Raw genomic sequence first — 13,098 nt, 5'->3', positions numbered from 1 at the left:
TGTAGGTCGGAGGGCTTGGAATAACCTCGCTTCTGACTTTGCAAGAAGGTGACAAAATGTAGTTCAGTGCGAGAGCAAGAGAAGCTGAAGCAGCTGAAAATAGTCTCCCACAAATGCACTATTTACTTCTGCAAAAACAAACAAAACTATAGTGCACAGCTTTTTTATTAAATCTTTTAGCCTTTTTTGAATAAAACTATATATTTGCAGGGCGCCCGGTTAGCCCGGTTAGTGGGTAGAGCTGCCGACCCATGTACCGAGGCTGAGTACCTTGCTGCAGCAGCCCAGGGTTCGAATCCGACTGTGGCCCTTTGCTGCGTGTCATCCCCTCTCTCTGACCCCCTTTCCTGTTCTGTCTTCCAGCTGTCACTATAATAAAGGCAATAAAAGCCCCAAAAATATACTTAAAAAAAAAAAAACTATATATTTGTGACACATATATATACCAATGGTCTTGAATGCTACAGACTGTAGAGGATACCAGACTCAACCTTTAACTCGATTCGCAGTCTGAGGTAACTTGCAAAGAATTCAGCCTCCAAATACTGTACGTCTAGGTTTCATTTCACCTACCTGTCAGCACTAATCTCATGAATGTGTCTCGCAGGAAGGACCTGTTGACGAGGTCCCAGAACCACTGGAAGTGGGTGAGGATGAAGTGAACCACCGTGGGGGTGGGCTTCAGCATGAGACGGACTCTGGTCCAGAACTCCGCTGCACACAAAGAATGAGATTTTCCCCAACATGACTACCCAAAAGTTGTTCTTACAGCTGATGTACAAAGAATTGGTGAATGTAAAATGTGTGTGAAACATTTATTAAACATTAAAAGTTTTTTTTTTATAAAGTGGTACGAATTCTTTAAGTAAAAAATCTGAAAAGATTCTGATTTCTGATCCTGATTTCCTAATGTTGAACATGGAAACTTTTTGAATACATAGAAGCGTCTTTTGACCTGCTGCCACTAGAAGACTTTGTTACTTGAACGTAAACATATGTTGAAGTTGCTAAAATGACAGATGCTGTCGTTTTTCTTGGGAGGACAATTTCTTAATGCAAAACTACAGTGCTAGTGAGTACTTCCTTTTGTTTTCTTCTTTGAGTATTACATTACCACAAGTAAATTAAGGCATTAAAACTACTATTGGTGCTTTCATTGCAGACTCTGTAAGGAGCACATACAAATAAAATAGGAGGCCCATTAGTGTGCACAAGGTAAGGGTTAGAACAGTGTTTAGGTTTAGGGGTTAATTTTTCTTTCTTTTCTTTTAAAGACCCAAATTGTGTCAGACAGATTTATTTTAAAGAGGCAGATTTTGCTGTACTTACGAATAGTGCAGTTGTCTCCGTAGAAGCCAGTGCGAGTGCAGTCACATTGGTAGCCGTCTGTACCAAATCTCACACACACTCCTGAGTTCTGACATGGGTAGTAACAACAGGGATTCACTGAAAAGAAGGAAAATGATCACCTTACTTTGTATGAATGAATAACTGATTAATGCTGTAGCCCCTACTAAACTAAATGGCTAATTAACAGCTGGTGTAATGACTCAGAGCAATACTGAAAAAGGCCTGGGAAACAAGCACAGACAACCTGAAACTGTGTTTGTTGCAGTAAATCTTCCCCTAAAGGTTTGAGAAGGTCTCTGCTTCACCCTCATTTTTCCACCACTGAGGTGCCTATGAGCAACACTCTTGACTTACTGGACATGCTGAGTCATGGACCAGACTATGGTTTTACTAGAAAGCTTCCAGGTATGAATGTCTGTGTTTGTGTGTGTTTGTGTGTTTATGTGTGTGGGTGTGTGTGTGTGTGTGTGTGAAACTACTGTGGACAAAAAACAAGATGATTAAAAAAGAAAAAAAAGTTTCTGCTGCCAACCTTCTTACCACATCTTTAACAATCTTGGCCGTTATAATACAGCTTCCTGTCCCCCCTTCATACTTGCAGAAGTTCAATGAGATAATGAAACACTGCAGCTTTTTTTTTTTCTCTTCCTTATTAGCTGTGAATAAGAGGGTAGATAAGCATGTGGGTTTCTAAAAGGAGCAACCTTATGAATGCATGCATGTTGTTTCAAATTGTTCGGATGTGTTGATGTTGGTGTAGGTCTAACTCTATGCAGATGCATAACTATAGACCGACATGGAATAAATCCAAGTCAGAAATATTAAGATTTAGTTTCTTATTGAAAAATAACAGTAATATATGTAAAATTATTTGTGTCTAAGTTAGATTATGACAATCAACACCATAGATGAAACATACTATTCTACAATCCTACCTTTTTATTCTGTTTCCTTACGGCATGACTTGTATTACACTATTTAAGCTGCACTGCAACAAGTCCTCTACCTAGTAGTCTAAAGTCTGTTTATCCATACATCCACTCATTGATAGAGCATATCCCAGCATGCACTGGGAAAAACCCTGGACTTGTCACAAAACAGTCTGATATATCTGATACTATTAAGAAATAGTAGGTGTCATTGCAAAATCATCAGAAAAATACTTGTAAATCCAATGTATACGACTACAACAACCCTATGTGATAAAACTATTAAGTATTACGTATTTTTATTGTTTTGTATTGCTATTTAAGTAAAGCTGTCTTCCAGTATTTCGCTGCTTTACAGACAATAACTTATTCTTTTCTTTGTGTTTAACTTAAATATGCAGTGCAAACCATGAATTGCAATTATTGATGATGACATTACTCCCCTGCCAATAGGTAATGTTAACTTTTCACTAAATCTAGATTTGAGAGGATGCAGAAGCAAAGACAAAGTAAGAGTTACTACAGTTTATTATAGAATGCAACTGAAAGATTGAAGAGAAATAACATTAAATGAGGAACTATTAGCTTTTAACTATTAGCACAGAAGTAAAACCCTGCACTTTTAATTCTAAATTATGTTTCATTTGTTAAAAGCATTAGTCAAGCAAGCAAGTTGTGCTGTAGCTGAAAAATATTTCAGATGCCAGTGTTGCACCATATTGGGGTGTCATTATAAAGTGTGACCACACTTTTAACACAAAGTATGTATGAGGGAAAGAAAGGGGAAGTATTTGACAATATTTCGATTATGTTCCAGAAACAATAGGGTCACGGTTCCAGTCCAGACAGTGCCTAAAAATCTTACAAAAATATGCAATATTTATTAATATTCATCTATATCCAATGTCAGGTACTCTTTCACTTGTTTTATTGACTGAAAAATGTCAACATTTAGGGTAACAATCACTTATGTACTAAGTAACATCCACATAACAGCGCCCCCTACAGTCACACTTAATCACGATGGTCACAGAATATGATGAAACAGCAGTTTTGTATTATAAGCTTTATAGAAAAGAAAGAAACTATCATCATGAAATACACTATTATTATAATTACTACATCCTCCACCAAATTCTCAAATGATCAGTCTAAACAATAAAGACGTGCAATTATGCAAATGTGTCGTGATTGAATGAGAAAAACTGCTTACCAACACTCGAGTCACCAGCACATGATGAGCTCTGCAGCAGCAACAGGTTGATTAACACCCAAATGAACACGATGCTAAACTCTATAAAAATAAAGACAGTTCAATTATCTTCCTGTAAAAACATCAAATTAAGTTGCCGGGTGTTCAATTATAATAATAATATAATAATTTTAGAACTCACCTTTCATGATTGCTACACGTGGGTCATTCAGTACAGAACTAATTTTGGTTGAGGGTTATTCTGTTTCTAGAAAGCAATCTCCATAACCACACTTAGGCCTTTTGATATGGTCTGACTGGCTTTATAACATCAGCTAGAGAATGGGCGGTAACACAGTTTCCTCTACTTCCTCAATTTAGTCTTCAATGCATTTCAAAGAAACTGCATCTGACACCAAATGATTTGAGCATTTTTAACCAGAACTTGTGGGTAAATTGTCCTCACAATAATATTTAAACCCATCTGATGTAAAGGTAAGAAGTAGTAGTTTTAGCAGAGTAAAAATTCTGTTTGTGATTATGGGTTTTTATGTGTCATTCAAATTATTACAGTGTCAGGAAACAAAAACAGAGTGATGCTAAAGGAAAAATTCTAAGTGCTCTATCTCCACCTGCTGGCAAATTAACATCCTCATTACAATTTCTGTGTGAGCAAGATAATAAGACTACAATGAACTGTCTCAGTTTGACTACAGTATATCTTTGGAGTTGTATCCTGTAAAACTGATCGATGTGTTATTGGTTTTGAAGACATAAAACTTAAAACTAGATGAGTATTTGCATTTGCTAACTTTAACTATGTGAAAGATTTAATATTGGCTGACCTAACAGTGTAATTCATTGTAAAATAACCAATGCTGGAGCTGGATATAGTGTTATTTGTCATGAACAGGTACGCTGCAGAGGTCTTTAATCCAGTGATCTCATACCTGGCCTGAGGGACATTTTGTTTGGTGCAAAATAATGGATGAAGGTCAAGTCCCAGCAAATGCATGCAGAGGGCTGATAAGAAGACAGCAGATTTTTAGGCCATGACAAAGATTATACAAAATTATAATCTAAAAATGTATATTAACTGCTTTTTTTTAAGTATAATGTTAAAAATGGGAATATTGTCAGAATATTGCGCTTTCTTGTAGTATTTGAATGTTGAAGTAGCCGTCCTATGAGATGACAATACCAGCAGTGGCCCCCAATCCTTTACTTATACTAATAACACTGTAAATATACTCTTCATTATGGATTAATCTTCTGATTATTTTATATAAATTATAAAACAAAATCTGTAAATAGACATTTCTAATTCTTAATTATTAATAAACCATTTATTTTATTTTAGCAGAGCTTTATTACCCAGAGTCACATCTTCACAATGCTTCTTTAGTCCAACCAATGGGCCAAACATCAACCTTATTAAAAATAAATTAAAATTATTCTTCAAATCATCATTCTTTTGCTGGAAGAAGCTGAACACTTAAAGGTTTTTAATATAAAAATGATAAAAATAACTAATTTTCTGTCAATCAGCTAATTTATTAATCAGCTAATTGTTTCAGCTGTTTGTCTATAGTTTAGAGTGGCTTATTGTGTAAAAAAAAACATGGCCTTAATTTGTAAAGTAACAAAATTTGTCAAATAACTGTAGTGAAATAAAAAGTAATATTTCCCTCTGAAATGCTGTTGTAGAAGAAAGTGACATGAAATTAAAATACTCAAATACAAATGCCTCAGATTTGTACAAATACAGTACACAGGTTCCTTTGTAGCTGACTGCCATATGTTCAGTCTAAACAAAATTAATTCTGAATGTTTTCCGCAGCTCTTTGAAGGTTTTAGGGGGATATTGAGGGAGGAGCGAACACTTGTCTTTCACTCCAGCAGATTAATCCTGCTGGTCCAGGGATCAAAACACAAACCGTTACTAACAAATTCTCTTTTCAGATTCTTTCTATTGAGGTCGGGGAAGCACCCTGCAGCCCCTCACAGAAATAATACGATGTTCCTATGATTTGCGTTTTTTGGGAATATAATAGTGCAGTTAAGTTTCCTGGTTCTGATCTTTGATACCTTCCCACTGAGACATCATCTGAGCCAAACCTGAGATGTTTGAGTGTTGAAGTAACTGCGTAATTTCCTTCATACTGTAGCAATTTTAGGACTAGCTTGTCTGCAATGTCCACATGGAGATAAGTTCAATCTTGCCCAAAACATGTTAATTCTTCTTCGCAGATCTCAGCTCTCTCTGAAGATGCGGTTCATGTTAGTGAATATGTTTTTCCAACAAATGTAGAAAGCTATTTCACTTTGTTGTTTAAATGATTTGGTGCCAGTGTAAGTGTAATTCGAGTTAGTTTGTACCTCTAATTTAAAAAGAAGTCTCCCGTCTTGAACGTTGTCAGCTGATTCATCTTGCCAAAACACAGCAGAAGTAATACAGTTTATTTTCATCTTCAAGGAGTACAGTATGTGTTGTGGTTCACAAACCACTTCAGAGCAAAACTGTTAGAGGCTCAGCTTCTTGTCACTTATGGACCAGTCTGCTGGTGTTAGAGGTTGTGTTTGTGTGCAGCCCCTGAGGTTTTAGAACAAACAGATGATCCAGTGATATACAGTGATGATTATCAATGTCAGTGAAAAAATATATAAAATAAAAATGTTAGACGTCCGATAAGAAATTGCCTTCTCTTTGCACTGTATTAATGTTTTTACAGAAATAATCCTGAATATTCTACTTAAAATTAATTTAAATTCTGTTATTTCAGAATATATTTACAGTAACTCAATGATAGAACTAAGATGATGATGATATAATTTTGCTATTGCTGTTTCTTTGTTCTCTTTGTTAGTTTTTCTGCTCCGTTTTCTAACGTGATCTTAGAAGCAGGAGTAAATAAGGTGCACTTGAATGCAGCACACATTAATTTATACCCCTCCCACTGCTTAAATGTTTGGGAACTGTGTTTAAAGTACAAAGACAACTCACTTCTAAAACCCATCTATCTTGGAAACTGCATCAATAACGTGCTCCTAACTATCAGTTCTTGGTGATTTTTTTCTCCCTTTTTTTCAGTGCTCTGCGTTGTTCTGGTGTTTAGTCTTGCAGTTTGTTTGACTGTGGGCATCCATACATCACTCCTCAGTGGACGTTCAGTATACCAACCGACCAACCTCTGCAGCTTCAAACAGCAAACTGTATTTGAATTACATTCTGTTTCCTAGACATGATTGATATGAAAAAGAATGAGAGGCATCAGGAACTAATTATCAAATCATCATTTCCCGCCTTACAAGTGCCTGAAAAGGACTCCTATCTGCGCAGGGCTCGTAGACGTGCTGCTGGTTGCCATGGTGCTGTTGGCGCAGGCTGCAGGCCGCGGCTTGCTGCTTCCTATAGCATTCCTGGTAATTGAGATCAGATGCTCCTCTGAGTGGAACCTGGACTGGGAGTAACCTGGAAGCATTTATTTTATGGAGAAGATGTTTAGTTAAGCCGTGCTCCTGCTCTAAATGAGCCTCGGTCCGGCTCTGGTGATGAATACGATTGGTGAAAGCACTGAAGGCTGGTTCCTGACTTCTTCCTTCCCCCGGATCGGGTTGCAGATTAGCACACTTCCTGTCCAGTTGTGGAACTAGCCAATCCAACTGACGGAGCAGCAAAAGGCGTACAGGCAAGGGCATCATGTGTTACTTTGGATGGGATTTCTGACAGAGCCACACAGCGGTGGGTCTTTAAACAGCCCACCAGGTATCATTTGTTAAACCGGTTAGAAGAAGCAGATGGAGTCAGCTGGTGGTCCACTTATAGGCAGCAGTGGGAAGTAACATTTACTCAAGTAGCCCAACTGTACTTAAAGCTGCACTAGGACATATTAAGTTTGACTGCAGAAACCAAATACTGACAGTGCTGCAGGAATGAGTCCTAAGACCCAGAAATGTGTTAGCATTTTTGCACCTCCTCTTCCTGCCTCAAAGTCAGTGTGTTTTTTGAATGGGGTTTTTGGTTAGATGCCTGAAATAAGCTCTATAGTTAACACAAGCTTAAGAGATTTACAACACTTAAAGCTTAGTGGTGGTGACGTTGAACTCGTTCCTTTATAGCCTAATATCAGCTTTTTACTACTGGCAAATGCATGTGCTTCAAAAATCATGAAAGTGGTCTTCATTTGTGAGGACTGGCCGTATGCCAGCTAACAGCAGCTTCATTTTGCAGCAGTTACAGCGAGTTGAGGGGGAGCAGCCAAAAGACATCAGTGGGAAAACTAGAAAACATTTCTCCATGAAATATGATACAGTTTTACCAAAATCAGTGACATAGTTGTTGGTGTGTGACTGCTGCTGTAAAGCGGTACGCATTTGTCCCAGATCACAAAGTTACATAATGAAAGAACAGACATATGGGCGCAGAGTGGGAATGACAGCGGCACCATTCAGCCTATTATAAGTCAGTGCAGCATCAAAATGATTTTGAAGTTGATTTGAAGGGTAGAACACACGTCTACATAATAGTGTTGAGCTATAGCTTTAAGGTACAACTTTGACGTAGGCTGCTTATATCATCGCACATTAGGTAATTAAATATCTCCATAAAAAAACATCTATTTTTGCTTTTTTATCAGCTGTGGTCAGTTTTGACGTTGAGCTGAATTCGCTCATATAAATTATTAGTCACTGGATCCACATATTGTACCGCGAGCTGTGTTTAGACTCCTCAGATCTTTACATTACATGCTGCAAATGAACAGAGATCTGTGGGAGGAGCGTGATTTGGGCTCATTCATCAGCTGTCAGAGAGCTGGCACAGTTCACCGAAGAAAAACACAGAGTCCTCTCACTGTATGTAGTCACTTGGAGCACACACCAAATTTTAAGTGTTCACGGTTTTAAGCGTGTATAGTCTCCGGCCCTCGTTAAGTGTGCATGAAACACAAACAGTTGGATACAGCCATAGCTGACTATCCATCTATGTCTTCAAATTGATAAATTCATGATGTGCCACGCTCTCTGCTTTATCACACACGCCTGCTGAATGATCAGAGCTTCTCTTATCAAAACAAACATTGAGGGAATTCTGGTGCTGCTCAAAGTTATATATTCTTTCCAGGGCTCTGATCAGAGTGCGAGCGTGCCCGGCACCAGTCACCTCTACTTGACACAGCTCGACTTCGCTGCCCTTCTCATGGAGCCGCTAGGATCAGCAGAGCAGCAGGATATTGCAGTCGGCATCAAACTAAACATACAATGCGTCCTGCACAAGTAATCTCCACATTGAGCCTATTTGATGTGACAGTTTAAACACTTGAACTCAGAATTGGCCTGTCGGGGGAGATGGTGTCGGAGGAGGTTGGGTGGGCCGTGGTGGGGTGTGCCTGTACTGACCTAAAGGGTTTTCCATGATTAGGAGCCCCGTTCACCTCTGATTGCTCCGGGTCACTGCAGGTGAGTGCAAGTGGTCGGAAGGAGGTAATTTTGCTCCTGGAGCTGGTTACCTGATTGGGTAAGTAGCTGATCTTTGACACTGACCCAAGTCCTCAAACATATCTAGAGCTGAGCTAAAGAGCTGGATCCTGATCAGAGGCAAGAGGTTAAATTAAATCACACTGAGCTATAACGTGTTCTGTACATGAAATTGAACCTTACTGTATTATTACTGTCATATTTTTTCTGTTACATAGAGTGCTGTGGAACTATTGTGCTACAGGAACCTGATTAAAGTATAATAACTTATTACCTTTCTGCCATTTGCTTGTTTTATTTCTCAAGAAACTTCTCTCTCAAAGTCCTTCCCACAGATACATTTTTGTATGTCCAACAGAGAAGACAACAAACACATAATTTGATGTTCAAAGAAAAGAAGAGGCATAGGGCTCAAATTCACTTAACTAGTATAAAAGAAGACTGAAACAGACTGACAAACTCAAAGCAGCAGAGGCTGATATATCCTGACTTTTAGCCTCCAACTCCACATCCTTAATTCAGGCTTTCTGTTAAATTTGAAGCCAAACTGACATCAGTAAGTTTATTTTCTCAGAATTGAAGAAGAGTCATAGCAGACATTACACATTACGGCCCTTTAAAGCTTGCAGAGTGCGTGGAGATACATAACAAGTGCAGATGTTTCCATACAAGGGACAAGGAGCCACTGAACTGTTTCATGAGTATGATAATGATGTAAGTCATGAGTCACCAGATCTTAACACAATTGAACGCCTATGAGATATTTTAGATAGCACTCTCCACAACCAGGCGCCAGGATAAAGTGACTGTTAAGAATTGTGATGGGAAGACTTATCATGCACTAAAATGTATAAATTTAACTACGCAGCAGTTTCATCAGGCTAAATTACAACAACATGAGGGTACTGCTTTAATAAGAATATCATTTATTAATCACATAACACTTGCAGAGTGCTAAATTGAATTTCTGAACAATTCTCTGTCAAAATCTGCAAGGGGGAAGTGCAGTGAAACTGAAGGTGTTCTAGCAACTCACAGTGACACAACACACTGTTGTTTTTTGTTTAATTTGTTATATGTAGATAGACTTGGAGCAAAATAATTCTCCTGAATGAACACTTTCACTTTTTGTTTAAGATAGTTTATGTTGGTCCTTCCTTTTATTTGTCACCTATCTATTTACTATAAATAGTAGGACAGAAACAAGGCTTTTAATAGTTATTGATGAATGCATTATGAACACCCCAATAGAAAAGTGTTTCTTGATTTGTGTTTGATTCATTTTTTTTTCACTTTTTTTGAAAAAGACCTAAATGATATAGTGGATTATTGCAGTACAACCCACACTATATAATATTTAGTTTTTCATCTTCATGTTAACAACAAAAATTCATTACAAAACACAAGTTCTGAATGTTATTTATCCTCTCCTGAATGAATGTGCACAATTTGCAAAATCTAACTAGTATCAGCACTTTCCATAAGACTGTGATTAATTTCATGTAAGCAGCTATAATTGATATTTTTATAATAACAGTGTGTCAAATGACAATGTGAAAACAATGTGCTAATATGAAAGGCGTCCCTCATGATGAACCTACAGAGAATTCAATCACTTAATGACTTTACACAGTGTTGTAGTGAGAACTCAGTGTTTAGCTGTCCAGCTCACAGCTGTTGCTTTCAGCCGTAGCAGGCAGCTGTTTTCAGCAAACCAAAACCCACTGTACACTACCTGTTTAGCACAAAACAGCATGCACACACAGTTAGTGACTATGCTCTGTTCACCAGCTAAAGAGCCAGATATTTCCCTCAGAGCCCCTAGAGGTTGGTAGAGACACAAACAGAGCTAAACAAGAGTGAATATTGGACTTACATTGATCAGGTAATACGATTCCAAATGGATGATAATGTTGCTCAGTTACTGCTGGATGAACTGTTTGCTAAATTTGCTGTGTTCACAACTTGTTCCCATTGTCATTCTAAGTGTCCAAAAAATATGTTATTGCAGGTTTAAGTGCTGTACGTACTTTTCACTCCTACGCTCATACTGCAAGATTTGTTCTTGTTCAAAACAGTATCAGTGTGGGTTTGGGATCATCTTGAAACATCTGTATTTCTGGATGTTGTCTCTTCTGGTTTGGTAAAACAAAATGCAATTGAATTTACACTCAATTTTACGGTGCTCACTGTCCACTTGTGGGGTTTCTACTTTCACCCAGCAGAAAAACATCAGCTCTCTTTCCTCCCTCCTTTAGTGGAATTGATCAGCTGCTTCCTGGCTGTAAATAAAGAGGCATACTGTAATCCACTTGATAAATATCAAGCAGAATACGGCAATCAGCTGAAAGCAATTTGCATGTCTGTGCTCAAGCCAGCGGCTCGTGATTTTCTCTCCTGTCATCTATCATAGACCACACGCTTGGGCCAAAATACACAATACCCCCAAATTGCTGTCATATGGAGTGCAAGCCCTGAAAAAAAGTCCTTCATTTTTCCTTGTCTGTACTTCAAATAAACTTGTATTTGTTAAATAACTGGATAGAGTTTTTTTCTCTCCAATGCAACTTTTCAGAGAGAGGGATGGTGTAATGTGCCATTTCCTTTGTTTGTTGAAAGCTTGGCTGCAGGACTGTAATCTAGATGGGTTTGATCTCAGAGTAGATGCAGCCTGTTGAATGTTGGACGCTGCTGGATGGGGAGTCGTCAAACGCCAAACTGATTCTGTAACTAGCTCCAAACACTCTCTGGAGTCTCCAATTTTATTCATGTGCTTGTTCACATCTATGGTTACTCCTTAAATGTTCATGCACACATCATGAAGAGGGATTTAAACAATGGTGGACACTTCTATACAAAGTGCCTATTAGCAGTGGTTCCCAACCTCTGTATGTCATACTCCTGCAGCCCTATCAGATGAGCTGAAGTAACCCTTTCACTGTCACCATCCATCATGTTCCAAATGTGTTCTTATCAATGGATTATGAACTGGATGCTATTAGTATGGTGGTTATTGTCGCAATATGTTTTTCATACAATTGAATTGTCAGTGTTTGTTTCCCCAAATTTGTGCGTAGGATATTGTCTGACTGACAGAAGTTGAACGTTTCAACCATTTATCCATCACTTTATCAGTTCAATCAAGTGTTTATTCTTTTAGCTATTATTTGTTCATTACTTTAAGCTAACTATTTAAAATGTTTATAGGCTAAATTTCTTTTAACTATTTCATCTGTTTTATCTAGCAATTTCAAACATTATCCATTACTTCCGGTTAACTATTCATAACTAATTAAGCTTCTCTTCACTAGCTAGTTTCAAATGTAACACATGGAGCTAATCCTGGGATCCTGTTTCTCTTTCCTTCTTAAAGACAGGTAGGTAGCAATGGAGAAACTAGCAAGAGACAGCTAGTTTTTGAAACCATCCAAACAAAAACAAATCCCACCCCTTCCCTTCAGGTCTCCCTCCAAACCCACTCCTCCAACACACATCGAGTCCACGAGATGGGCAGAAGAGCACAGTGCTTTGTTGTCATCGATAAACAAATCCATCTACCTGAAGTCTCATTCATACATAGTTCAGGAAAATAACCAACCCCCCCGAAACAAAACAAACCAGATAGACCTGTAAAAAGGGCTTACAGGTATTACAGGTCTGTGACTGCTACAGATACTGGAATTGTTTTTAATGTTTTGGGGGTTTTTTCCACAGCATTTGATGCATTGAATTACCTAACGTAACTTTTGTTTCAGTTGGGGGAATTAGTTGGGATTTACACACAGGCCTACCCCCCTGGCAGCTGCAGAAGTACCCGAAGGGGCTACCCCTGATTGGGAATGCAGGTTTTACAAAGCAAGTAAACAACAATTAATATTTTTCAGGCCCTGTTCTCACGCAGACTGGCCTCAGATCCAACTCCTATCTCAATCATCTAACAATATTCACACAGACTACTGTGGCAGAAGTTCTACAGAAACAAGATAAGAGCTTGGTGTTGCGTTTAGGGCACGCTCCACCCTTCTCCAAACATTTTCTTTCAGCCAACATGCCAAGCGGTGCATCAGTCATCCCTGTAACATGGCTTTGTGTTGAGTTCTCTGTAACATGCAACCATTGAAAGAAAGAGGTATGAATCATGCACAATGCGTT

At 38.3% G+C, this 13,098-nt stretch overlaps 1 protein-coding gene across 1 annotated transcript in view; it reads right to left on the bottom strand.

Moving 5' to 3' along the window:
* Positions 1-3,789, bottom strand: part of LOC118325336 (prostaglandin G/H synthase 1-like) — a 15,860-nt gene extending 12,071 nt beyond the window's left edge. The window contains exons 1-4 of the mRNA XM_035657965.1: positions 3,674-3,789; positions 3,493-3,573; positions 1,330-1,446; positions 570-714 (exon numbers count right to left, since the gene is read on the bottom strand). Coding sequence (XP_035513858.1) covers positions 570-714; positions 1,330-1,446; positions 3,493-3,573; positions 3,674-3,680 — 350 coding nt within the window. The 5' untranslated portion in view covers positions 3,681-3,789. The remainder of the gene's footprint in view (positions 1-569; positions 715-1,329; positions 1,447-3,492; positions 3,574-3,673) is intronic.
* Between the last annotated feature and the right edge of the window lie 9,309 nt (positions 3,790-13,098).

The sequence above is a fragment of the Morone saxatilis genome, unplaced genomic scaffold (genome assembly GCF_004916995.1).
Source record: "Morone saxatilis isolate NCDOM2014 unplaced genomic scaffold, NCSU_SB_2.0 Contig16, whole genome shotgun sequence".
NCBI lineage: Eukaryota > Metazoa > Chordata > Actinopteri > Moronidae > Morone > Morone saxatilis.
Note: the sequence above shows the minus strand (reverse complement) of the source record. Positions and strands in the feature narration are given on the sequence as shown.